General features: G+C 41.4%; 1 protein-coding gene across 1 annotated transcript; it reads right to left on the bottom strand.

Annotated features, from left to right (window-relative positions):
• Nucleotides 1-237: 237 nt before the first annotated feature.
• Nucleotides 238-27,850, bottom strand: LOC138645177 (cytochrome P450 2K1-like). Its single transcript, XM_069734277.1, has 9 exons — nucleotides 27,608-27,850; nucleotides 22,799-22,961; nucleotides 13,202-13,351; nucleotides 12,640-12,800; nucleotides 8,654-8,827; nucleotides 4,447-4,588; nucleotides 3,007-3,194; nucleotides 2,709-2,850; nucleotides 238-1,314 (listed from the first exon to the last, which is right to left on the bottom strand). The coding sequence occupies exons 1-9, from the start codon at nucleotides 27,800-27,802 to the stop codon at nucleotides 1,127-1,129; spliced, it is 1,503 nt and encodes a 500-aa protein (XP_069590378.1). The 5' UTR covers nucleotides 27,803-27,850; the 3' UTR covers nucleotides 238-1,126.

Raw genomic sequence — 27,850 nt, 5'->3', positions numbered from 1 at the left:
CCTGGTGTTTGTCCCTCATTTGATGCATTTTTGCAGCATTTGGGTCAGTTATAAGGTGTTGTGCATGTGTTTGTTTTTGCCTCCCATTGACATGAATGGCGTTCAGTTATGTTCGGCGAATGTTCGATGAATTAATCGGTGAATATTGCAAATTCGGCAATCGTAATCGGAACCAAACATTGAAATATTCGCTCATCTCTACTAATAACTATCTCTACTGACATCCCAAAATATGCGTTCTATTGGTTAGTAAATGTTTAATGGCAAAAGTGGAGAAAGGCTTAGAGCATGTACCTTGATAATGACTAAACTTCCTTTCTCCTGACTCCATTAGTCGGTGAAAAGTCAGGGGGCCCCTATACAGATTAGATGTTTGTCCGACTTTAACCTAATGTGTAGGGGGGGTCCCCCCAATCAAAAAAATCCTATCAGCATTAACTAAATCTAAAAAATATCCCTTTAACTTAAAGGTGAATTAAAGGGACTCTGTCACCTGAATTTGTCAGGCTCTGTGTACGGTCCGATGGGCGGTGTTTTCTGTGCTTTCATTCACCCCTTCTTTTCCCGCCGGCTGCAATATTGTCTTGAATTGGATTAGGTTGCCTCCGTAGTACATGCGTGCACAACGCAATCTTGCCTTGCGCACACAGTATGCTTTGCCCATCTGTGGGCAAAGCCGAAAAGCATTAGTGCGCATGTGCCACCACACTATGTCCCAGAAGTATTTCGCTGTGTTCCGGGACATAGTGCGGCGGCGCATGCGCACTAATGCTTTTCGGCTTTGCCCGCAGATGGGCAAAGCTTACTGCGCGTGCTCAAGGCAAGATTGCATTGCGCACGCGTGTACTACGGAGGCAACCTAATCCAATTCAAGACAATATTGCAGCCAGCGGGAAAGGAAGGGGTGAATGAAAGCACAGAAAACACCGCCCATCGGACCGTAAACAGAGCCTGCTAAATTCAGGTGACAGGTTCCCTTTAAGATGATTGGAGATCATTGCAAGATTTGTTTCCACAGCTTTCAACTAAAGAGATTTGAAAATTAGATTAAAAAAGTGCAAAATTAAATAAATTAAAATATAATCAAACAAAAAACAGCAGTCTCTATGTTGTTTTTCAACTCAAACTAATAGTTTGGCTTTGCACAAGTCATGTATGATGTGGGCCCTAATGTGAATCCAACGCCAGGCTTTAGATTGAGGTCTTCTCTGGAAACTCCTGGAGGAGAATAGAAAGTAAATGCTTGAAGAAGTCCAGTAAAAACCAGGAAAAGTTCCATCTTGGCCAAGGCCTCTCCTGCACAAGCTCTTCTTCCTGTAGAAATGGCATTAGTGAGTTAACAATGTCATGTTGAAAGTAGATTTTGACTCAAAGGCCGGAGTCACCCTAGCATATGGCATCGAATGTGAGATCATCGGATGCGATATGCTAAGGAACCTCTGCTCCTGCTCTGCTGTGAGCTGGAGCCGAGTGTCATGCTACTGTGCTCCGATCCTCTCGCACAGGTGCGGAGGAGGAGGAGAAATTAATATGCCGGCGTTGGCATATAATGAGTGCTGTGCGTTGTGTCACTCATACCTATAGACTTATATGGGTGCAAGCGAGCCAACACTTGTCCAAGTCTCGGTGCCAATCACAGCATGCTGCAATTGTTCTCGCATGCCGGTTCGCCATGAGAAAATAATTGCAGATATGAGCTACCCCATAGGGTAACACAGGGCCGAGTACTATGCGAAGTCTTATTACAGAGCACTTGGCCGCATTGTACAGTAGTGTGACTCCGGACTAACATTTGTAGTAATTAAATAAATTGGAAATATTGCAAACTTTACAAATCTCTCTAAATGACCGCGAGTGTCCTTGAAAAAAAGGAGACGTCCAGAAAGTAACAAAACTTTCCTAGAACCCCCTGGAAAGCATTGTTAACTGAATGGTTCTTTTTCATGGCTCCAGGTTGTTTCGTATCCAGACCAAGCCCCGGCTTATACTATACATGCATGTAGGCCTGCGAATCACCCATGAACACTGACTTGCAGAGCACCTTCAAGACGTCTCCGCAAGAGAAATTAAATCAGTATAATATATTGAATGCGGTAAATCTGCATGGTTCAGTGAACACATGCAGATTTACCTGTGTTCAATAGAAGGCAGCACTTTGGATGCAGTGAAGATATGCTGCGTCCAAAGCGCTGATAGTTCCAGATTATGGGCACATGGCCTTATTGTAAAGTGCTGTAGAATATGTTGGCGTTGAATAAATACAATTATTAATATTATTATTCTAGGCTATATTACAAAACAATGATAAAGTGCTCATGCATATGTTGAGCATCTTAATAAGACCATAGAACATTTTTGAACTTTTTGGAAGAAAAAATATGAGATTTAGAAAACATATTATTCCTTGTTAAGAGAGGCATTCAGACTAGACAGGTAGGGTCCCAGCAGCGTGAGACCACCTTGTCGTTGGTTGCTGGGCATGCATGAATTGCCAAATTCTGTGCTAAGCATCTCAATTTTTTCTTGTTATCCAGAGAAGTATTGCTATTCATATTTCATATATTCTATGTCTACATGTTTTAGCACAACAGAGTCCAACATCTTTTGTATCTTGTAAAAACATAGTCATTTTGTTGGCCAGTGTTTTGTCAGTTAAGTGACATGTAAAATGATTTGATCTTGCATGCTTAATGCTCCTCATTACTTACCTACTGAGAATGGTATAAATGCATCATGTCGGACAAATTTCCCATTTTCATCCAAGAAGTGATTAGGATTGAAATCATTGGGAGTTTTCCATTGAGCCTTGTCATAGAGAACTGAAGTCAGGAGTGGAATAACCTCTGTGCCCTGTGAACAATAAATCACCAAATATCTTTTTAATTAAATACATTTAAAAAATGTGAGATTATTTGGATGGCTGTGGACCCCATAGCAGTCCCTTTTACTAATAGGTAAATGATTACAGTTCTTGAGCATAAGGACTTTTTTTTTAAATAAACTCACTTTTGGGATCAGGTATCCCCGCAAAAACACATCAGTTGGAGTTGCGTGTGACACGTTCAATGGGATAATATTTCCAAACCTTTGTATTTCATGTATTACTGCATCAGTATAAGACATTTTCTTCCGATCTTCTACTGTCGGCAGCTGTCCAGGTTTAATATGTGTTTTAATTTCCTCCTGTACCTTCTCTATAAAGCAAAAGAAAACATTTTGTTACATTTTGTACTTGCACAACAATACCAATGCATTAATATATTATAGGCTTTTATTCTGATTTGTATGGGCTGTCAGTCAGTGCTAGGGCGTGGTTACCACTGATGCTCACTATGTACTGGCCAGTGACTGAAGCCGCACTTGCTGCGCCACTATGACTGAAAGCCAGATGCTGCAGAGAGTAATAAAGTTAATTTGCTCCTAGTAGCCGAGCTTTCAGTGCTGCGGCCGGGCAGCTGTGGAATTATTAACTTGCAGATAAACTTTATATCTGCAGGATAATAGCGTTTGTGAATATGACAGGTTATCTTTAAATGGAGTGGAGATCAAGCATGGGCACTGTGGCTCCATTCATTCTCCAGTGGACTGCTGGAGATTACATTAAGGCTATGTGCACATGTTGCGGTTTTTACTGCGGATCCGCAGCGTTTTTGACGCTGCGGATCCGCAGCAGTTTTCCATGTGGTGTACAGTACCATGTTAACATATGGAAAACAAAAACCGCTGTGCACATGCTGCCGAAAAAAACGCGCGGAAACGCAGCGGTTTATTTTCCGCAGCATGTCAATTCTTTGTGCGGAATCCGCAGCGGCTTTCCATCTGCGCCAATAGAAAACTGCAGATGGAAAACCGCAGCAGAATCCGCATTAAAAACCGCGGTAAATCCGCAGTAAAAACCGCAGCTGCTTTTCACTGCGGATTTTGCAAATCTGCTGCGGAAAATTCCACAATGGAATCCGCAATGTGTGCACATAGCCTAAGAATTCCTGGTATACTCATTCATATAACAAAGTTATGAAACTTAAAGAGACTAAAACTTAAATATTTCTTGGCTATGAAAAAAGATATTTTAGGTGCAATCTAAATGTCACACTCTGCCAAAAATCACATTTCCCTGTCTAGGGATGGTGTCAGCATCATGGTAGAACTTTAGAAAATATAAAACATGCAATAAGTGCAAAAATTATACACTAGAATTACTTCAACTTAGTTGATAGTTTGTTTATACAACAATAGCAAAATTGCAATTAAAAAATTACTTTTACAGGGGCGGTCATCAAAAAGACGGCCATTATACAGTAAATAGAATATGATACAAAAGTGAATAAATAACAGAAAATCTGGGTAAAGTGGTAGCCTTCAGAAAAAGGTGACTTGATGCTCTATAGAGATTGCAGCTGTTCGCCTACAGTCTTATATAACTTTTACAAATATATAAAGAATTACTTTGAATCTCTGGATACTTCATCATCAGTAAAATTCCCCACCGGATTGTTGTAGATGTAGTTTCAGTTCCAGCACTGAAGAGATCCAGGACGGAAGAAACCAGATTTTCTTCATTAAAATATGTCTGAGTTTTCGTTGTTTCCTAAAATTACATAACACAAATATTCCCCATGTTACTATAATCAGCTTGTTCCGAGGTAATTATCACATTCTTCTGTTTCTTATTTGGTACTCACAGTCCACTTTTGTTTAACATTTTTTTGCAGGAAACACTAAGTTTGTCGCAGTAATGTTCTCATGACTATAGCTTCCTGAATGGGAAGTATTAAGGAAATGTTACGGTTCCACCCCTCAGTGTGTCTGGGATGCAGTTATTGACAGCTCAGCCATTCAATCTTGTACAGGGGCATACTAAAGATGTCAGTACTTTGATTGACAGCTCAGTCGCCCAATCTGGTACAGGGGCATGCTGAACTGTCACTGTGTTAATTGACAGCTCAACAGTCCAATCTGAGACTGGGAGGCACTGGCTGTCTCCTTGTGTTCATTGTTCAAGGTGATTGCCATGCTACTTAATTGGGCTGTTACTCCCAGACGTCTGATATACATTCAGCTAAGTGTGCTTTGTCTCTCTGTGCCTTGAGTTCTGTTTGTAGATCTTTTGTTGCCTGACCTTCAACCTTGTTCTGACCATCCGCCTGTTTAACACCTGCTGCTCTGATCCACTATCTGTTAGGGCTAGCGGAACGCACCAAGTAAATATAGAGGATTTATTATAATAGATGCGTTCGCAGCCCGGGGTCCACCATGCAGGAGAACCTGCTGCTAGTAAACAGCGGAACTATATGGCGGTATGAGCTAACTCTGTTACTTCACAGAGTAGCCATGAACTCAAAGCACTGCGCCCTGTTTGACTTCACAGTGGCACAGGCTAACTACCCAACTGAGAGCAGTCAGTGGTCATGCATGCACACAAAAACTCCTCGCCAGAGGTGCCAGCATTCTAGGGGCTTATTTCAGCCAAGTCCCTGAATACATTCACACAAGATCTCCTCGCCGGAGGTGCCAGGACTCTAGGGGCTTAATTCAGCCAGGTCCCTGAACACAAACTCACATGACCACACTGGCGCAAAGCACATAACACAGAACGATACTAGCGCATGGCCATGCGGCCATGCGAGCCTTAAATAGTTGCAGCACATACAGGACCTTCCAAGAAGGACCAATGAGAGGTTGCCACACAGCGTGAGCACCTACAGGACCTTCCTGAAGGACCAATGGCTTTAGCTGCAGTATCTGATCATGTGACCCTCGATCTCCACTGAGAGATCTTACTCTGGGCATGCTCAGAACGAGAAAAGCAGGACTTAGTCCCAGAAGCGTCTGCTCACCGCTGCCCAGCACTGACTTCAATGGCAGAAGCAAGAATAGCAGCAGTAACTCTTTGTACAGAGTCAGACTGAGCGAGATGCTGGGACTGATGTCTCCGCTGAGCAGGCTCCACTGCGGCAGGAGAAGAATGGGAGACTGCAGCGGAGATGGCCTGAGATTCCCCCTGTGAAGAGGTGGGAACTCGACCCCTAACACTATCCTCCTGGTATTCTGACCTCGGAACATCATCAAAATGCCAATTTCAAGGTCAAATAATTAATTTGTTGAAGACGTCCTACAGCCGTCTACTGCTGGCATGAGCTGTGACGTCGGCACCCTCTGATGTACAGTTCATCTCCCCCAAACCTGTAATATCCCTCCCTGATTAATTTTTGGGGGAGAAGGACCATTTTAGGGCATTCAGAAAAATCTGTCAGTTATTTTTTAGCATGGTCGTCAGGGGAGGAGTGGGAATAACTATGTCCCTACTGAGAAGGGGTCCTCAGAACTCGGCATTTTCCTTGTCCCTACAAGCCCCAGAACAGTTCTCTGTTGATGCCTTTTTTTGACAGTATAGATCTAATATATGACTAAGATCAAGAAGCTGGCACAGGGAGGTCGCACAGCTGAGGACTACTGTACTAAGTTCAAGCAGTGACCCACTGAAGTTCTATGGATTGATGCAGGTCTCAAGAGCCAGTTCCACAAAGGGCTTTCATAAACCTTTACAGGGAACCTGTCAGCATAGTATATAGTAATCTGCACACAATGTCAGGTTGGCGCTGTTATACTGATTAAAATGATACCTTTGTTGTTGAAATCGGCCTTGTGCTTTTTTATTCCATATTTTCAGTATATAGTTAATGATAAGCGTATGTCCTAAGACGGGGTTAGTGTATGTGGTGCTTTGATTAGATATTCATAATTCATACTGCTGGTAGGTCACTGATACCTCACTGACCTGCCCCCTAGTTTGCATAATGAATATACTAATGTGTGTATTTGAAAAAAACATGTCACTTCATCAAAATGGCGGCATCTGCACACCATCAATTGTCAGTTAGTGCCTATTATATTGCTGTGTTGAAAAGAAAAAAAATCACCATTTAAATGGTCCCGTTGGCTGCACCTGCGCATTAGCATCTATCTCGTTCCGATAGATGCTACTACAAAAGCGCCTCCACCGGCTCCTTGTTGTTGAAGCAAAAAAAATTACACTACATCAAAATGGCGCCGTCGGCTGCACCTGTGCATTAGCATCTATCATGTACCAATAGATGCTACTGCACATGCGCCGCCTCTCAACCCATTTGGTATTGGTAGGTTAGTACTTGAGCAAGAAAGCCATCTCTAGAGGAACTGTACCATACTGGGAGACCCATTAGATTTCCTGTGTCACCACTTATCTAATTGTATTACATGCGAAGGCAGTGATACGAGTACTATTACTGACTGCATGAGGAGGGGGGTGCTGGGCAACTCTTTCTCCAAAGCTGCCTAATAGTTACGCAGGGTAAAAGACTTTTGGACCTAAGGGCATGGATACAGATCAAGGATGCAAAATGTCAGTGAACATAACTCTGCAGACACAAATTGTGGCTAGAAGAAGTCTTCGTAGTGGTTTGGGCCAGATGAAAAAGATGGGAAAAGTGAAAAAGTCCAATAAGAGAATACATTGATCTTGGATTGGATTTAAAAGACACACTGAAGAACAACACTAACAATAGATCTATTGCCTCCCTATTCTATATACGATTGTGTTGTTGGTATAATAATTCGGCATTTACTGTTGGGTGTCGAGTTCCCGCCGCTGCAAAGGGGGAATCTCAAACCATGTCCATTGCAGTCTCCCATTCTCCTCCAGCCACAGTGGAACCTGCTCAGCAGAGACGTCGATCCCAGCGTCTGGCTCAAGCTGATGCTGTATGCTTGGGTCCTGCTAGCTTTCCAGGCTCTGCCTTTGTAGCCAGCACTGTTCAGCGGCGAGCAAGCGGTTCAGGGACTAAGTCCTGCTTTTCCCACACTGAGCATACCCACGGGGCAACCTCTCATTGGAGGTCAGCGGTCACATGCTCAGCTCCTGTTGCGGCTCCTATTGGACCATCAGGAAAGTCCTGGAGCGCTACTGTTATAAAAGGTTTGCATGGCCGCTCGGCCATGTGCTAGTGTAAACCTTGACAATGTGTGTGTGTAGATGAATGACCTTCGATGGATGAAAGCTCCTTAATTATTCCCATTCCTCGTGTTGTTGACTGCTCGCGAATGGTGGAAGCTATCTAGCACCCGACAGTGCTATCTGCACACTAAGCACATGTTGCAGTGCCCGTCTCTACGGCACCGGGCGCCATCAGTGCGCTCTCCTGACAACCGTCAGTATAGGGTGGGAATTCTCGCTTGGTCTGTTCATCTGACTCGGGGAGTCCTCAGGCGCGGGCTCAAAAGCCACCGAGCCAGAGCCAATTCAATCACCAGATTAGTGGGAGTGATTCTTAGGGATCCCACGAGTGTCTTGCAGCTGCACCTTGTGACTGCTAACAGGGTGCAGGGTGCACACGGGGTGAAGTCTGACCCACGTGTGAGCTAAGTATCCATCCGCCATTACATAGTAGCAGGTACCATCTCTGCACCTCATATCAATCTCTTTATTATTTGGTGCTTTCCGCTAGCCCTAACATTTACAGTCTCACTTTTACTTTCAGCCACACGGTCACCTGTCGCCTAAAATCAACCGTGACAAATTAGGTAGTAAAATCCTCAGATGTTCCTAGAATAATTGATATCACACCCTTTGATCTCATAAGAGAAAACTAAGGCAACATATGCACCATTAACGCACCTGTTCCTGCTTCAGAAGATATGCATCGATGTATCCTGTGACATCATTTGCATCTAAATCCAATCGTCGATTCATCGAACATTGGTAAATAAAATTTTTCACATCTAGCATGTTCTGTTTTAATTTCTTATGGAGGCCAAGGAGTGATCCGAGGAAAGGATAATAGTCATACAGCTGTGGAAATCAACAATTCCTCTTTAGATTTTCTTGCAACAAAAAATACATTCAATAACAGTGTATATTGGGAGCAGTCAGTGGCGCTCCACCCTACATCACTAGAAGCCTAGGTTAGAATCCAGGCTGGTGTAACCTCTGAATTAGGCCCCGTTCAGTTTTTTTTTTCTACATTACTTTTATCAGTATAGTGGATTCAATTGTATACATTTTTGGTCCTTGTGGATATATTTTTATTTTTACCATTCATGTGTGTCTTCCATTTTTTTCATATGAGAAAAAAACACAAGTTTCCCTGGCTTCTGCCAACATTAATCAGTGAAAAACGGACACAGCACAAATTTTGTGAAATTGATAAGTTTTATCCACAAAATACCCTAAGTTCATATGTTCTCCTTGTAGGCTTGCATGGGTTTCCTCGAGGTTCTCCACTGTTTTCCCATATTCTAAAAAGCATACGGGTAGGCTCATTGGTCCTAGTGTGTGGGTGAGTGAGAGACAGATTTAGGTTGTGACCCTCATTGGAGACAAGAACTGAAAAGAGTAATGATGATCTCTGTGGAGCGCTGTTCAAACCTCCTTATCAAAGAAAGGACAAGTCACATCAATCAATTAATCATAGTTATTAACTAGGATTAGAAAAAGGGTCTCCTTTTTATGAAAACGTAATGCTTCAGCAGTGTCTAGTTTTTCAACTAAAAATAATTCATTTATAGGGAAGCTATCATCAGAAAATGACCAAAATGACCTACGGTTTGTGTTACATATTTTTTTTCTTTTTACTATTAAGCTCTTTATTTAAAAAAAAAAAACAATAGTAATCTTGGAATTTTCACACTGGCTACTGAGGCATTTTTAGCCTCATACTTCCTGTGCTATCAGGAAGCGTTTGAAGCAGACTCCATATCATCAGAGGCAGTATTACAATGACTAGTGACTAGAGATGAAGGAATATTTCAATATTTGGTTTAGCTCACGATCGCTGAGTTTGCAATATTCGGCAATTTAATCACTAAATACAGTTAGGGCCAGAAATATTTGGACAGTGACACAAGTTTTGTTATTTTAGCTGTTTACAAAAACATGTTCAGAAATACAATTATATATATAATATGGGCTGAAAGTGCACACTCCCAGCTGCAATATGATAGTTTCCACATCCAAATCGGAGAAAGGGTTTAGGAATCATAGCTCTGTAATGCATAGCGTCCTCTTTTTCAAGGGACCAAAAGTAATTGGACAATGGACTCTAAGGGCTGCAATTAACTCTGAAGGCGTCTCCCTCGTTAACCTGTAATCAATGAAGTAGTTAAAAGGTCAGGGGTGGATTCCAGGTGTGTGGTTTTGCATTTGGAAGCTGTTGCTGTGAGCAGACAACATGCGGTCAAAGGAACTCTCAATTGAGGTGAAGCAGAACATCCTGAGGCTGAAAAAAAAAGAAAAAATCCATCAGCGAGATAGCAGACATGCTTGGAGTAGCAAAATCAACAGTTGGGTACATTCTGAGAAAAAAGGAATTGACTGGTGAGCTTGGGAACTCAAAAAGGCCTGGGCGTCCACGGATGACAACAGTGGTGGATGATCGCCGCATACTTAATTTGGTGAAGAAGAAACCGTTCACAACATCAACTGAAGTCCAGAACACTCTCAGTGAAGTAGGTGTATCTGTCTCTAAGTCAACAGTAAAGAGAAGACTCCATGACAGTAAATACAAAGGGTTCACATCTAGATGCAAACCATTCATCAATACCAAAAATAGACAGGCCAGAGTTAAATTTGCAGAAAAACACCTCAAGAAGCCAGCTCAGTTCTGGAAAAGTATTCTATGGACAGATGAGACAAAGATCAACCTGTACCAGAATGATGGGAAGAAAAAAGTTTGGAGAAGAAAGGGAACGGCACATGATCCAAGGCACACCACATCCTCTGTAAAACATGGTGGAGGCAACGTGATGGCATGGGCATGCATGGCTTTCAATGGCACTGGGTCACTTGTGTTTATTGATGACATAAGAGCAGACAAGAGTAGCCGGATGAATTCTGAAGTGTACCGGGATATACTTTCAGCCCAGATTCAGCCAAATGCTGCAAAGTTGATAGGACGGCGCTTCATAGTACAGATGGACAATGACCCCAAGCATACAGCCAAAGCTACCCAGGAGTTCATGAGTGCCAAAAAGTGGCACATTCTGCAATGGCCAAGTCAATCTCCAGATCTAAACCCAATTGAGCATGCATTTCACTTGCTCAAATCCAGACTTAAGACGGAAAGACCCACAAACAAGCAAGACCTGAAGGCTGTGGCTGTAAAGGCCTGGCAAAGCATTAAGAAGGAGGAAACCCAGCGTTTGGTGATGGCCATGGGTTCCAGACTTAAGGCAGTGATTGCCTCCAAAGGATTTGCAACAAAATATTGAAAATAAAAATATTTTGTTTGGGTTATGTTTATTTGTCCAATTACTTTTGACCTCCTAAAATGTGGAGTGTTTGTAAAGAAATGTGTACAATTCCTACATTTTCTATCAGATATTTCTGTTCAACCCTTCAAATTAAACGTTACAATCTGCACTTGAATTCTGTTGTAGAGGTTTCATTTCAAATCCAATGTGGTGGCATGCAGAGCCCAACTCGCGAAAATTGTGTCACTGTCCAAATATTTCTGGCCCTAACTGTATATCCCAACATACACAGCACAAAAGTTGGTGTTTCCCACGCTGTGTGACAGCATGGGAAACTCCGGCGTAGCGCTTCTGATTGGCGATTAAGTCAAGCACGCCAGTGAGAGAGACACGGTTCCCATGCTGTGAAAAGACAGCGTGAGCGCTCTGCTGTGTTCGTAGTTATAAAGTTCACCTCCTGTCACTGCCCTTCGTACTGCTAATGACCTAACACTAACATCCTTAATAATCCAAACCTCCCACTCCTGTCTCAAAGACTTATCACGTGTTTCATAAATTTTGGGGGAATGCACTACCCCGGACAATTAGATGAATTTCCAATACTCCCAGTTTTAAGCATGACCTAAAAACACGTTTCTTCAGACTGGCCTTTCACCTCTCCTCACTTATCTAACTATCCCCTTTTTGCACATACAAAATTTTCTGCAAAATCAGGAGCCTAGTAGCATTTCACATATGTTCTATGCACTTAATAGCCCTCTGTGTCAGTATTTGTGCACATACTGGCTGGTGACCGGTTCATGCAGCGTTATGTGAGTACCTAATTATTATATTGATAAATTCATATTTCCTCATATATTATAAGCTTGCGAGCATGGCCTTCACTCCTCTTGTTATCTGAGTTATTCTGTAATTCTGTAATGTCTTTATTGTCTGTGCAAGTCCCCACTAAAATGTGAAGTGCTGTGAAATATACTGGTGCTATAGAAATAATAAATCAATAGAGGAACACATTCAGTATTACCTAGCCTCCATAGCAGTCTGTTTCCTTAAACTCCCTATTATGTTCATCTTATACCCACTGTATTTGGTGAAAGTCTGAGGACTGTTCTGCTCCAGCACAATAACCCACTAAATTTGAGAAAGGGGAATCAGAAATTTATTTGGATATTGTACATTAATTATTATGAACCATATTCGAAACCAAGTTTCTAGATCATCATCTACTATATAGGACACTTTTATTTCATAACTGAAACAACTGGGTGGTACTGGGTGAGAACCAAAAGATGAGTTTGGGTCTATTTGTCTGAGCTCATGATTGCAGAACAATTAGTCCCAAAGTTGAACCAGAAACTATTAATCTGAGAATTCACTAAAAAGGTTAGATAAAACATCTGAAGGTTTTCTTACCATCACTTTGGGTGTTCCGACTAGTTTGGCACTTTCATCTAACATTTTGATTAATTTTTCAAACGTTGGGTCATCGTACTCAAACCTTTTCCCAAAGATAATAGAGCAGATTACATTGGAAACTGCACTGTTTATCAGCATGTGAATATTGAATGGTTTGCCTAAAATAACAAAAATATACATATACAATAAAATAAAATATGAATAAGAAAAACTAAAAAACATGCTCCAGATATTGTAACCTCAGGTCAAAACTACCATCAGTAATGACAGTAGATTATTGAAACAAACAAACATACAAGTGATAGTTGGAGCAAACCTACAGAAAATTAAAATCCTAATGCAGGAAAATGTGATGCAAATATAGAGCAAAAACTTCACACTTTGTGCTGTACAGTCTACTATATGTGAATGGGGGTCTACAAAACCCCTCTGAATAACGTTGTAGTTCAAATGTGTTGGGGATTGACAATTTGGATTCTGTAGACCGGGTTGTAGAAAGTGACAGACAAGAAGTTAGAGTATGTGAAAGCTAGGAGATAAATGTGAATGATTATCTTACCATTGTGAGATCTAAAACTTTCTATAAGGGGCATTAATTCATCTTGAATTCTGGCTTCCACACTTTTCTTTCCCATTCCAAAGTCTCGAAGTGTTGATACCGTGAACCTCCTCATGGATCTCCATGTTTCTCCATTGGAAAATATTATACCTAAAATTAAGTTAAATATTAAAAGCTTTGGCAAGTATTAATTAATCATACTGAACAGAAAACAGCCTTTAGTAATCTAAACAATCCAACAAGTGGTTTCTTTAAAAGTTGAAGAAGTTTAACCCCTTCATGATCAGAGATATTTTTGGTTTTGCGTTTTCGTTTTCCGCTCTCCTTCTTTCCAGAGCCATAACTTTTTTATTTTTCCATCAATATGGCTGTTTGAGAGATTGCTTTTTGCGGGACGTGTTGTACCTTTGAAGGACATCATTGGATTTAATATATCATGTCCTGAAAATGGGAAGAAAATTCAAAGTGCAGTGAAATTGCACAAAAATCCCACAGCTGTTTTTTGTTTGGCTTTTTTGCTAGGTTCACTAAATGCTAAAACTTGTCATTATGAGTTCATAGACACCAAACATGTCTAGGTACTTTTTTTTATCTAAGTATCGAAAACAATTCCAAAGTTTGTTGAAAAAAAATTGTGCCATTTTCCGATACCTATAGCATCTCCATTTTTTGTGATCTTGAGTCGGGTATGCCTTTCTTTTTGCACACCGAGATTATGTTTTTAATTGTACCATTGTCGTGTAGTTACGATCCTTTGATCGCCTGTTATTGCATTTTAATACAATGTTACGGCAAACAAAAAAAGGTAATTCTGGCGTTTTTGACTTTTTTTCTCACTACACCATTTAGCGATCAGGTTTCTCCTATATATATATGAGTGGCACTCATAGCAATCTGGCACTGACAACCAAAGAGGTCTGCAGGAGACCTCTGGTTGTCATGCCAACCCATTATTGACCCGCGATCACATGAAGGGGGTCACCCATGGGCGGATTTCCGGCCCGATTGCCATAAGCGCATGTTAAATGCCACTGTTAGAGTTTGACAGCGCAATTTAATGGGTTAATAGCCGCAGGAGGATCGCGATTCCAGCTATACTGGGCACATGTCAGCTGTCCAAAACAGCTGATCTGTGCCGGGAAAGATGTGGGCTCACTGCCGGAGCCCACATCAAAGGGAGGGAGTCCGACGTGGGCGTACTATTACGCCCATTGTTGGGAAGGGGTTAATTCTGTGATTTAAAAATTGCATTTATAAAAAACACCCACAAAGAAGACAATACATGTAAATTGAAAACCAAAGTTTTCATACACAATAATAATTTTACTAATAATGAGAAAGAAGAAAATGAGAAAGAAGAAAAGTTGCAAAAGTAAGAGGAAAGAAGAAGTGAAGAAAGAGAAAAGAAAAAGATAATGGCTACAGAAAAAATAGAGAAAGTGAGGACAAAAAAAAGAAAAAGATAAGAAAAATAGGAAAAGTAAGAAAGAGAGAATGAAGAAAATTACGATAAAACCGAAGAAGAAAGTTGTAGAAGAAGAAGATGGTTGATGAAGAAGAAACAAAGGAAAAAAAGTAAAATATATATGATAATGGTGGCGAAAAAGGTGAAGGCAGAATAGTCAACGCAGTGCCCAGGGGGAACTAGATGTTATCGGTACCAGGGCCAGCCAATAATAAAGAAATTAGGAATGTCACAGGCGGCGTTGTGGCGTGCTAGCCCTGTGTCCCTTATGGCCTCTTAGTGTATGTGTGCAGAGTTTCAAGTTGAAAGGGAGTCTTTACAGTATTCACTTCAAAATACATAGTCCATAGCGATGGTATCCAGTATCAGACTAGGTTGCCAAGGGCCCGCCAATAACATTGACTATGGGGGCAGCCCACTTTTCACCTGCATACAAGTGCTATACTACTCTCGTTTACAAATTTGCCTGTATCACTATATAATAATAAGCTGAGTAGTTTGGTTAATGAACGATGAGATGCTGCTTTTTCTCTGTACAGAGTGAATCAAGTGAATTTTGCCAAGTACTGCCAATATAGTGGGTTTGCGGGCCAAGATCTGCACGGGGGCCCACCAGGGGATTATCCTGTTCCCCTATGAGCCAGTCCATGCCTGATGGCATCACAGTCCTTCATGCAAGCTGGAAATTTTAGGTATAAAGAAAGATGGTCTCTGTCCCATTTAAGAAGGAATCTTCCAAGTTAATGGCTTAAACAAAGTGATCGGCTGACTGTGGGTTATATACTGGGTTACTATGTTAATTCACACAGTCTTTCAGTTATATTACTATCGAGGATGGACCTACACAGTTTGATTCACTGTGGAATTAGTGTTTACTGCTTACTCACGATTAAGTCCTGATACGGTTCCCTGTCGCAGGGCATAAACGATGCGGTAGGACATGAGGCACTCACGCTGGCAGAACCATTAAAAGCATGAAGTGTAGCAGAAGAGCCCTTGTACAGCTCTATCTCTTCTGTCTCTATGAAGATTGAAATTTAACATACCCTCCTGGCGAAGGCTGTGGCAGTTTCCTGGCAGATTGAAGATTAAGGGAAGTGGGACCTAAGCTGATGGCAGAGCGGCCTAGGAAACAGACCTCTCCTCATGTCACTCCTCACAGGAAGGACAGGAACTCCTCCCTGACTCTTACCTCGGCGACTTCTAGAGGCTTTCGCAGAAAACCAAGCTGAGAGAGTGTCATGTGACCAAAACTCTTGCACCTTTACAATTTAAAAGTAGACTAGCTGAAGAGCCCGGCATTGCCTGGGCATAGTAATAATATCAGTGGTTAGTTACAGCACCTCACTTCTCTTATTCTCCCATCACACCTCTCATTTTCCCCCTCACATCTCTCATTTTCTCCCTTACACCTCTCATTTTTCCCCTCACTCCTCTTATTTTCCCCCTCACTCCTCTCATTCCCCCCTAACACTTGTCATTTCGACCTCACATCTGTCATTTTCGGATAAACCACTATTTTCCCTCACTCCTCTCATTTTGCACTCACACCTTTTCATTTTCACCTCACACCCCTCATTTTCACCTCACACCTCTTATTTTCCCCTCAGTATATACATGTTTGACATCTCCCTTATATATAGTATACACCTGTATGTCATCTCCTGTATATAGTATATACCTGTATGTCATCTCCCCTGTAAATGCTATATACCTGCTGTATGTCATCTCCTCCTCTATATTGTATATACCTATGTGTCATCTCCTCCTTTATATACAGTAGTATATACCTGTATGTCATCTCTTTTGTATATACTATATACCTATGTCATCTCCTATATATAGTATATACCTGTATGTCATCTCCCCTGTATATAGTGTATATCTGCTGTATGTCATCTCCTCCTCTATATACCGATGTGTCATCTCCTTTTTTACATAGTATATACCTGTATGTCATCTCCTCCTGTATATAGTATATACGTGTGTCATCTCTTCCTGTATATAGTATGTACCTGTGTGTCATCTCCTCCTGTATATAGTATATACCTGTATGTCATCTCCCCCTGTATATAGTATATACGTGTGTCATCTCCTCCTGCAAATAGTATATACAGTACCTGTGTGTCATCTCCTCCTTTATATAGTATATACCTGTGTGTCATCTGCTCCTGTTTATAGTATATATCTGTGTGTCATCTCCTCCTGTATATAGTATTTACGTGTGTCATCTCCCCTGTATATAGTATATACCTGTGTGTCATCTCCGCCTGTATATAGTATATAGCTGTGTGTCATCTCCCCTGTATATAGTATATACCTGTGTGTCATCTCCCCTGTATATAGTATACATATACCTGTATGTCATCTCCCCTGTATATAGTATACACCAGTGTGTCATCTCCTCCTGTATATAGTATATACCTGTATGTCATCTTCTCCTGTATATAGTATATACCTGTGTGTCATCTCCCCTGTATATAGTATGTGTGTGTCACCTCCTCCTGTATATAGTATATACCTGTGTGTCATCTCCTCCTGTATATAGTATATACCTGTGTGTCATCTCTCCTGTATATAGTATATATTTGTGTGCCATCTCCCCTGTATATAGTATATATCTGTATGTCATCTCCTCCTGTATTAGACCGCGTTCACACGTTATTTGGTCAGTATTTTTACCTCAGTATTTGTAAGCTAAATTGGCAGCCTGATAAATCCCCAGCCAACAGGAAGCCCTCCCCCCTAACAGTATATATTAGCTCACACATACACATAATAGACAGGTCATGTGACTGACAGCTGCAGTATTTCCTATATGGTACATTTGTTGCTCTTGTAGTTTGTCTGCTTATTAATCAGATTTTTATTTTTGAAGGATAATACCAGACTTGTGTGTGTTTTAGGGCGAGTTTCATGTGTCAATTTGTGTCTGTTGAGTTGCATGTGGCTACATGCATGTAGCGACTTTTGTGAGTTGAGTTTTGTGTGGCGACATGCGTGTAGCAACTTTTTGTGTGTTGAGATGCATGTGACAAGTTAGTGTAGCAAGTTGTGTGCAGCAAATTTTGGGCATGGTGAGTTTTGCGCGTGGCGAGTTTTATGTGTGGTGCATTTTGAGTATGTGCAAGTTTTGTGTGAGGCAACTTTTGCATGTGTTGCAACTTTTGTGCATGTGGCAATTTTTCCGCGTGTGCAAGTTTTGCGTGTGGCGAGTTTTCCATGAGGTGAGTTTTGCACGTGTGGCGAGTTTTGCGTGAGCCTAGTTTTGCGCGTGGCGAGTTTGGCGCGTGGCGAGTTTTGAGCGGCGACTTTTGTGTTTTGACTTTTATGTGGCGAGGTTGGTGTATGTGTGGTGAAAAGTGTGCTGAGGGTGGTATATGTGTTCAAGCACGTGGTAGTGTGTGGTGCATTTTGTGTGTGTGTTCATATCCCCGTGTGTGGTGAGTATCCCATGTTGGGGCCCCACCTTAGCAACTGTACAGTATATACTCTTTGGCGCCATCGCTCTCACTCTTTAAGTCCCCCTTGTTCACATCTGGCAGCTGTCAATTTGCCTCCAACACTTTTCCTTTCACTTTTTCCCCATTATGTAGATAGGGGCAAAATTGTTTGGTGAATTGGAACGTGCAGGGTTAAAATTTCACCTCACAACATAGCCTATGATGCTTTCGGGGTCCAGACGTGTGACTGTGCAAAATTTTGTGGCTGTAGCTGCGATGGTGCAGATGCCAATCCCGGACATACACACATACACACATATACACACACATTCAGCTTTATATATTAGACTAGCTGAAGAGCCCGGCATTGCCTGGTCATAGTAAATATCTATGGTTAGTTATAGCACTTCACTTCTCTTATTTTCCCATCATGCCTCTCATTTTCCCCCTCACATCTCTCATTTTCTCCCTTACACCTCTCATTTTCCGCCTCACTCCTCTTATTTTCCCCCTCACTCCTCTCATTTCCCCCTAACACTTGTCATTTCGACCTCACATCTGTCATTTTCCAATCACTCCTCTATTTTCCCCCACTCCTCTCATTTTGCACTCACACCTTTTTATTTTCACCTCACACCCCTCATTTTTGTCATCTCCCTTATATATAGTATGCACCTGTATGTCATCTCCTGTATATAGTATATACCTGTATGTCATCTCCCCTGTAAATAGTATATACCTGCTGTATGTCATCTCCTCCTGTATGTTGTATATACCTATGTGTCCTCTCCTCCTGTATATAGTATATACCTGTATGTCATCTCTTCTGTATATACTATACACCTGTATGTCATCTCCTCCTATATATAGTATATAGTATATACCTGTATGTCATCTCCTGTATATAGTATAAACCTGTATGTCTTCTCCCCTGTATATATTATATACCTGCTGTATGTCATGTCCTTTATATACCTATGTGTCATCTCCTCTTTTATATAGTATATACCTATATGTCATCTCCTCCTGTATAAAGTATATACGTGTGTCATCTCCTCCTGTATATTGCATATACCTGTAAGTCATCTCCTCCTGTATATAGTATACTAGATTGTGGCCCGATTCTAACGCATCGGGTATTCTAGAATATGCATGTCCCCGTAGTATATGGACAATGATGATTCCAGAATTCGCGGCAGACTGTGCCAGTCGCTGATTGGTCGAGGCAACCTTCATGACATCATCGTCGCCATGGCAACCATTATGACATCTACATCGATACTGTGCCCGTCGCTGAATCAGAAACGTGGGATTTCTACGTCCTTTATGACATCATCGTCTCTGTGCCCGTTGCTGATTGGTCGAGGCCTGGCGGCCTCGACCAATCAGAGACGCGGGATGTCTACGTACTTTATGACATCATCATCGCTGTGCCCATCGCTGATTGGTCGAGGCCTGGCGGCCTCGACCAATCAGAGACGCGGGATTTCTACGTCGATACTGTGCCCGTCTCTGACGTGGGATTTCCAGGACAGACAGACAGAAAGACAGACAGACAGACGGAAAAACCCTTAGGCAATTATATATATAGATACCTGTGTGTCATTTCCTCCTGTATATAGTATATACCTGTGTGTCATCTGCTCCTGCATATAGCATATATCTGTGTGTCATCTCCTCCTGTATATAGTATATACATGTGTCATCTCCCCTGTATATAGTATATACCTGTGTCATCTCCTCCTGTACATAGGATATACCTGTGTGTCATCTCCTCCTGTATATAGTATATATGTGTGTGTCATCTCCTCCTGTACATAGTATATACCTGTAAGTCATCTCCTCCTGTATATAGTATATACCTGTGTGTCATCTCCCCTGTATATAGTATATGTGTGTGTCATCTCCCCTGTATATAGTATATACCTGTGTGCCATCTCCTCCTGTATATAGTATATACCTGTGTCATCTCCTCCTGTATATAGTATATACCTGTGTGTCATCTCCTCTGTATATAGTATATACGTGTGTCATCTCCCCTGTATATAGTATGTACCTGTATGTCATCCCCCTGTATATAGTATGTACCAGTGTGTCATCTGCTGTATATAGTATATACCTGTATGTCATCTCCTCCTGTATATAGTGTATACCTGTGTCATCTCACCTGTATATAGTATATATGTGTGTCATCTCCTCCTGTATATAGTATATATCTGTGTGTCATCTCCTCCTGTATATAGTATATACCTTTGTGTCATCTCTCCTGTATATAGTATATACCTGTGTGTCATCTCCTATGTATATAGTATATACCAGTATGTCATCATCTCCTGTATATAGTATATATCTGTATGTCATCTCCTCCTGTATATAGTTTATACCTGTGTGTCATCTGCTCCTGTATATAGTATATACCTGTGTGTCATCTCCCCTGTATATAGTATGTACCTGTGTGTCATCTCCTCCTGTATTAGACCTCGTTGACACGTTATTTGGTCAGTATTTTTACCTCAGTATTTGTAAGCTAAATTGGCAGCCTGATAAATCCCCAGCCAACAGGAAGCCCTCCCCCTGGGAGTATATATTAGCTCACACATACACATAATAGACAGATCATGTGACTGACAGCTGGCGTATTTCCTATATGGTACATTTGTTGCTCTTGTAGTTTGTCTGCTTATTAAGCAGATTTTTATTTTTGAAGGATAATACCAGACTTGTGTGTGTTTTAGGGCAAGTTTCATGTGTCAAGTTGTGTGTGTTGAGTTGCATGTGGCTACATGCATGTAGCAACTTTTGTGAGATGAGTTTTGTGTGGCGACATGCGTGTAGCAACTTTTTGTGTGTCGAGTTGCAGGTGACAGGTTAGTGTAGCAAGTTGTGTCCAGCAAGTTTTGCGCATGGCGAGTTTTGCGCGTGGCGAGTTTTATGTGTGGTGTGTTTTGAGTATGTGCAAGTTTTGTGTGAGGCAACTTTTGCATGTGTTGCAACTTTTGTGCATGTGGCAATTTTTCCGCGTGTGCAAGTTTTGCGTGTGGTGAGTTTTCCATGAGGTGAGTTTTGCATGTGTGGCGAGTTTTGCGTGAGCCTAGTTTTGCATGTGGCGAGTTTTGCGCGGTGACTTTTGTGTTTCGACTTTTATGTGGCGAAGTTGGTGTATGTGTGGTGAAATGTGTGCTGAGGGTGGTATATGTGTTCAAGCACGTGGTAGTGTGTGGCGCATTTTGTGTGTGTGTTCATATCCCTGTGTGTGGTGAGTATCCCATGTCAGGGCCCCACCTTAGCAATTGTACAGTATATACTCTTTGGCGCCATCGCTCTCACTCTTTAAGTCCCCCTTGTTCACATCTGGCAGCTGTCAATTTGCCTCCAACACTTTTCCTTTCACTTTTTCCCCATTATGTAGATAGGGGCAAAATTGTTTGGTGAATTGGAACGCGCAGGGTTAAAATTTCACCTCACAACATAGCCTATGATGCTCTCAGGGTCCAGACGTGTGACTGTGCAAAATTTTGTGGCTGTTGCTGCGACGGTGCAGATGCCAATCCCGGACATGCACGCACACACACACACACACACACATACACACACACATTCAGCTATATATATTAGATGGCAGTATAGGACAATTTATCGAATACACCACATAACAGGACATAGTTTTTTTGTAACCACCCGATAACTGTATTTTGCAAGGAGGAGGTACTGGGGCGCTACATCAAGATGATGCTATGATAATGATGATGAAGGAGATGGCAAACAAGCCAGGAAGGAGACAAAGTGAAGATAAGATAAAAAATGAAGTGAATGATGAAGTAGATGAATAATTTCATAATGAAAAAACAAAAAGAAGGAAGATGAAATCAAAGAAAAGAACAAAATGAAAAAAGAAGAAGATGGAACATGATGATGGAACATGATGATGAGGAAGATGAATGAGAAGAAGGAAACAGAAGAAGAATGGTGTATAGAAGTAGAAGGAGATTAAATAAAAAGAGGTGAAGGAGAAGGTAGATAAAAGTTAAAAACAGGACTGCTGGCTACTTTCTAGGAATAACCTGAGCGCTTCCCTTTCTTTCCTTTTTCTTTTGTCTTTCGTGTTAATGTTGAGTCTTGACTGATAAAAATTGTTCAGTCAGTTGTTTGCTCCACTGGAATTTGTTCAATAAATATCAGCAGCTTCATTTTAATGTATATTAATTTGTGAAAAATTCACAAAAAAAGTTTTAAAACATATATGAAAAGGAGAAAAAAGATGTGGAATGATGATGATGGTAACGATAAAATAGGAATAAGAAGAATGCAGAAGTATAGCCACTAGCCGCTATGACTTTCTGCATTCATTTTGCAACTTCTAAGAGTTGGCATACATGTTTAAAGTGTGATAAAAATGTTCAGTTGTTTGTTCCCTGGATTTGTTCAATAAATATCAGCAGCTTCGTTTTAATGTATATTAATTTGTGCAAGATTCACAAAAAAAGTTTTAAAACATATATGAAAATGAGAAAAAGGATGTAGAATGAAGATGACAATAAAGTAGGAATAAATAAGAATGCAGAAGTGTGCCCACTTGCCAAATCAGCTATATTTACTAGACTTTACAGTATTCTTCTCCACTAACAGGTCACCATTGTGGATTTTATGATTCATAGAATGCACAATTTTAAACAGTAATTCTATAAATACCATGTCCATTAGCGATGATATCGAAGACTGGAGTAGTCGGCCGTTCTGAAAAATCCTCAGCTCGGGTAACAAGTGCTTCCTTTATAATCTTATATCCAGCAAGTACCACAATTTTCTTGGGTCCAAAATGCAAAGTAAATACTTCACCATACTTCTCAGAAAACTGCAAAATATAATAATTCTTTGTTTTTTTAAAACATTAATTTGAGTCGTACTTCTGTAAAGACTAAACATGTATTTTCAAACCACAATGTCACTTAAACAGAGCTAATAAAGATAAACTTCCAACAAGACACAGTTGCAGTTGAGACCATGAAGCTTTAGAAATATGCAAAAATCATGATATGATCAATGAATTTTGCCTTTGCAATAAAGTTACAGGAACAAGAGGCATAAAGATCTGTTCAGAACAGCTAAAAAATTAAACCTGGCAGGAAAGAGGTGGCAACAGCTAGTGTTTGAAGGTTACAAGCTAACTGAATGAATGTCCTGACCTTAAGAATGGAAACTGGACTTAAGGTACCGTCACATTAAGCGACGCTGCAGCGATATAGACAACGATGCCGATCACTGCAGCCTCGCTTGTGTGGTCGCTGGAGAGCTGTCACACGGACAGCTCTCCAGCGACCAACGATGTCGAGGTCCCTGGGTAACCAGGGTAAACATCAGGTTACTAAGCACAGGGCCGCGCTTAGTAACCCGATGTTTACCCTGGTTACCATTGTAAAAGTTAAAAAAAACAAACAGTACATACTTACTTTCCGGTGTCTGTCCCCCACCGTCACCTTCCCTGCACTGTGTCAGCGTCGGCCCGCCGTAAAGCAGAGCACAGCGACAATGTCAGCGGGTGATCCAGCGACGAAATAAAGTTCTGGCCTTCTAGCTCCGACCAGCGATGTGACAGCAGGATCCTGATCGCTGCTGCGTGTCAAACACAACGATATCGCTATCCAGGACGCTGCAACGTCACGGATCGCTATCGTTCTAACATAGTAACATAGTAACATAGTAACATAGTTAGTAAGGCCGAAAAAATACATTTGTCCATCCAGTTCAGCCTATATTCCATCATAATAAATACCCAGGTCTACGTCCTTCTACAGAACCTAATAATTGTATGATACAATATTGTTCTGCTCCAGGAAGACATCCAGGCCTCTCTTGAACCCCTCGACTGAGTTCGCCATCACCACCTCCTCAGGCAAGCAATTCCAGATTCTCACTGCCCTAACAGTAAAGAATCCTCTTCTATGTTGGTGGAAAAACCTTCTCTTCTCCAGACGCAAAGAATGCCCCCTTGTGCCCGTCACCTTCCTTGGTATAAACAGATCCTCAGCGAGATATTTGTATTGTCCCCTTATATACTTATACATGGTTATTAGATCGCCCCTCAGTCGTCTTTTTTCTAGACTAAATAATCCTAATTTCGCTAATCTATCTGGGTATTGTAGTTCTCCCATCCCCTTTATTAATTTTGTTGCCCTCCTTTGTACTCTCTCTAGTTCCATTATATCCTTCCTGAGCACCGGTGCCCAAAACTGGACACAGTACTCCATGTGCGGTCTAACTAGGGATTTGTACAGAGGCAGTATAATGCTCTCATCATGTGTATCCAGACCTCTTTTAATGCACCCCATGATCCTGTTTGCCTTGGCAGCTGCTGCCTGGCACTGGCTGCTCCAGGTAAGTTTATCATTAACTAGGATCCCCAAGTCCTTCTCCCTGTCAGATTTACCCAGTGGTTTCCCGTTCAGTGTGTAATGGTGATATTGATTCCCTCTTCCCATGTGTATAACCTTACATTTATCATTGTTAAACCTCATCTGCCACCTTTCAGCCCAAGTTTCCAACTTATCCAGATCCATCTGTAGCAGAATACTATCTTCTCTTGTATTAACTGCTTTACATAGTTTTGTATCATCTGCAAATATCGATATTTTACTGTGTAAACCTTCTACCAGATCATTAATGAATATGTTGAAGAGAACAGGTCCCAATACTGACCCCTGCGGTACCCCACTGGTCACAGCGACCCAGTTAGAGACTATACCATTTATAACCACCCTCTGCTTTCTATCACTAAGCCAGTTACTAACCCATTTACACACATTTTCCCCCAGACCAAGCATTCTCATTTTGTGTACCAACCTCTTGTGCGGCACGGTATCAAACGCTTTGGAAAAATCGAGATATACCACGTCCAATGACTCACCGTGGTCCAGCCTATAGCTTACCTCTTCATAAAAACTGATTAGATTGGTTTGACAGGAGCGATTTCTCATAAACCCATGCTGATATGGAGTTAAACAGTTATTCTCATTGAGATAATCCAGAATAACATCCCTCAGAAACCCTTCAAATATTTTACCAACAATAGAGGTTAGACTTACTGGCCTATAATTTCCAGGTTCACTTTTAGAGCCCTTTTTGAATATTCTAAAGTTTCTCAGTGTGAAGGTACCTTTAGAAGCTCCTGTGATGACCTTGGGAAATTGAATACATCAGTCTGCCTGCCTTGAAATGGCTGCTGCTCCCAAGACAGTAAGAGAGGAGCCATGGCCTTGAGGCTAATCAGTACTATAGTTAGAGACTTTTTGAGAAACTGTGGTTGAAGGTAAGTTGTGGCCTGAAATGGAAGTCTTCTAAGACCCGAGCCAGCAGTGAGAAACTGTGGCCTTCACCAGGAGCCTTGAACAAAGACACAGTGTGTGCCCCGGCCGGCGGCAACCAGCCTTCATCCCTGATGAAGGAATACGTCCTATTCCGAAACGCGTAGGAAATTGGTCCACGACGCTATCAGTAGCAAGTCACGTGAGCAATCACATGACCGTGACGTCACGCAAGGTCCTGCAGAGGCAGAGAACCGAGAGCTATACAACAGCACTTAGTCGCTGTTAGTAGTGGGCGAGCACAGGGCTGGTTGCCGCCGGCCGGGGCACTGCCTGGAGCTCGCTCACGGGAAAGCGGAAGAAGAAATAAACTCCACTGAAGCCGCACTCTTCCACATTTGGACTTGTATAAAGATTGACTAAAGGAAACTGAGGACCTTACCGTTTATACTGCACCAGGTAAAAATCTAAAGTTTTTCTAACGGACAGTTTACATCGCTCAGAACCTCTTTTGTTATTTGGACAATGTTGTGCTCCATGGCGGAGCTATTTTAAACAAACACAAATTTATTTTTAAATAGTTTTTAAAGCCATATAAAAGGTGCAAACACTCATAGTTTTTTTTTTCTTTTTTGGAGGTGACTTAGGGGTCATAAAACTACAGAACCCAGCGCGGATTGTTTATATATTTTTGTGATTGTAAGTAATCTGATGTTAAAGTAAAAAATAATACTCCTATTACTCCACAACCACTAAGCTCTCTGCCTCAATTTAGAAGTGTAACCACCAAGCTTGGGGCCTCAATTCCAGTCCTGAACATTACATTGTACTATAGCCTAAAACAGTTTGAGGAACTGTGGCAGGAGATGAGTTGTGGCGTGAACTGGGAGTCTCTATGACTTAAGACAGTGGTGAGAAATTGTGATTGTGACCTTTACCAGGAGAACAGGGCAAAGGGGCAGTGTGTTTGTCTAGAAGAAGTTGTGCCCTGCATAGGTAAGACAGTGTGGGGCATTTTCTGAGAGCTGCTTGGAACCACTGAGTAGTTGGGCTGTGATTGTTAGCTGTCTCACGTTTGAGAAAAACATTCCCATTACTCAATCCCATTACGCTGCAAGGTTTGACTAATATATAGAATTCCCCCATTAAAGGTAACCTTTATTTTTCCCAATTAAAAGTAAAAAATTACCACTGAAGTTCCCAAATTATCCAAATATATAATAACCCAAGTGGTTTGAATATCCACTATTGCTCCAAGTTAACTAAAGGATAAGATAGGTCAGACAATGCCCTCTCAATAGCCCTACCTGCCAGGGAGGTTGGCACCCTAGATACACCATGCAAGAATGTCGCCCACGCTCACCATCGTGTAGCCCTTTAATAGCTTATGATGAATCAACACATTAATTGACTTTTGAGTTTAGACAAATTTCTTCAGTTGAGGTCATAACTATAAACAGTGATCCTGATAATCAACTCTTTAAAGAGCATCATAACTTTTATACTTTTTTTATTATTTGAAGATACTTTATGGAGGGAGCCTGTGTCTTGAGACCCTCACCGATCGCCCCAAACATGGCAGAGAATTGTGCAGCGTGTGAACCAGGAGAGCATAGCTCTAGTTCATGAGAGAACACAAAACAGAGTGGATATAATAGATTTTATTAATTTCTAATGTGTCTTTACTTTTGGCCATATATTAAATGCTATGGTATTGTCATTAATTCATTTTTTTTATTCTCCCATTGTTTTGATAAACGAACGAGAAACTAACTTTGCAAATTACCACATAAAACCATGATAGCAGAACATGGTCACACGTATTTCCAGCAACATGACAAGTCTACGGGTCTTCAAGAGGTTCTTGACTTTGAACAATCCCTAGTTTATTAGATGGTCCCTTAACAATATTTTCATCACAAATTGTCTACCTGGAGGGATCAGCTATTATTCCAGGGAAATCTGACAGTAAGTATTCAATCTCTCTCCCTCACCACCACAGAGGAAATGCAGAGTTACACAGTGCCCATTCACATCAATGGTTAGTATATAATGCAGCAAAGAATACGACCTCCAGACCTTTAATGCCCACCATGAATCCATTCACACCTGTCTCATTCAGCAACCACCCCCAATTCCTTTGCTCCCGGCTAAATATTGTTGCACCCTCCTTGACCATACAGTAAGTACAGTATCCTACCTGCATCAGAGATTCGTGGGGCTTTTCCAGGTCCAGCAGGTTGAGGTTTCCAATGACCGGCAGAGGCATAGGTCCAGGGGGCATTTTTGCTGTGCTCTTCTTAATTCCATTTATCCAATAGATGAACAGTGCAATGAAAATTGAAAAGCATACCAACACATCGGCTCTAGCCAAAAAGTAGGCAATGAAAGCCATAGCGAAGTATTGGTAAGAGTCAGTTCTGATTATGCTCCTGTCCTTATA

The sequence above is a fragment of the Ranitomeya imitator genome, chromosome 7 (assembly GCF_032444005.1).
Source record: "Ranitomeya imitator isolate aRanImi1 chromosome 7, aRanImi1.pri, whole genome shotgun sequence".
Taxonomy (NCBI): Eukaryota; Metazoa; Chordata; class Amphibia; order Anura; family Dendrobatidae; genus Ranitomeya; species Ranitomeya imitator.
This window is presented reverse-complemented; position numbering and strand designations above follow the sequence as displayed.

Excerpts from the sequence above, each read along its gene's own strand:
- LOC138645177 (XM_069734277.1), bottom strand. The coding sequence starts at position 27,802 with ATGGCTTTCATTGCCTACTTTTTGGCTAGAGCCGATGTGTTGGTATGC. Across the intron at positions 3,195-4,446 it reads GAAGTATCCAGAGATTCAAA|AGAAGGTACAGGAGGAAATT; the intron begins GTAATTCTTTAT and ends TTTGCTTTATAG. Across the intron at positions 2,851-3,006 it reads GGGGATACCTGATCCCAAAA|GGCACAGAGGTTATTCCACT; the intron begins GTGAGTTTATTT and ends TATTGTTCACAG.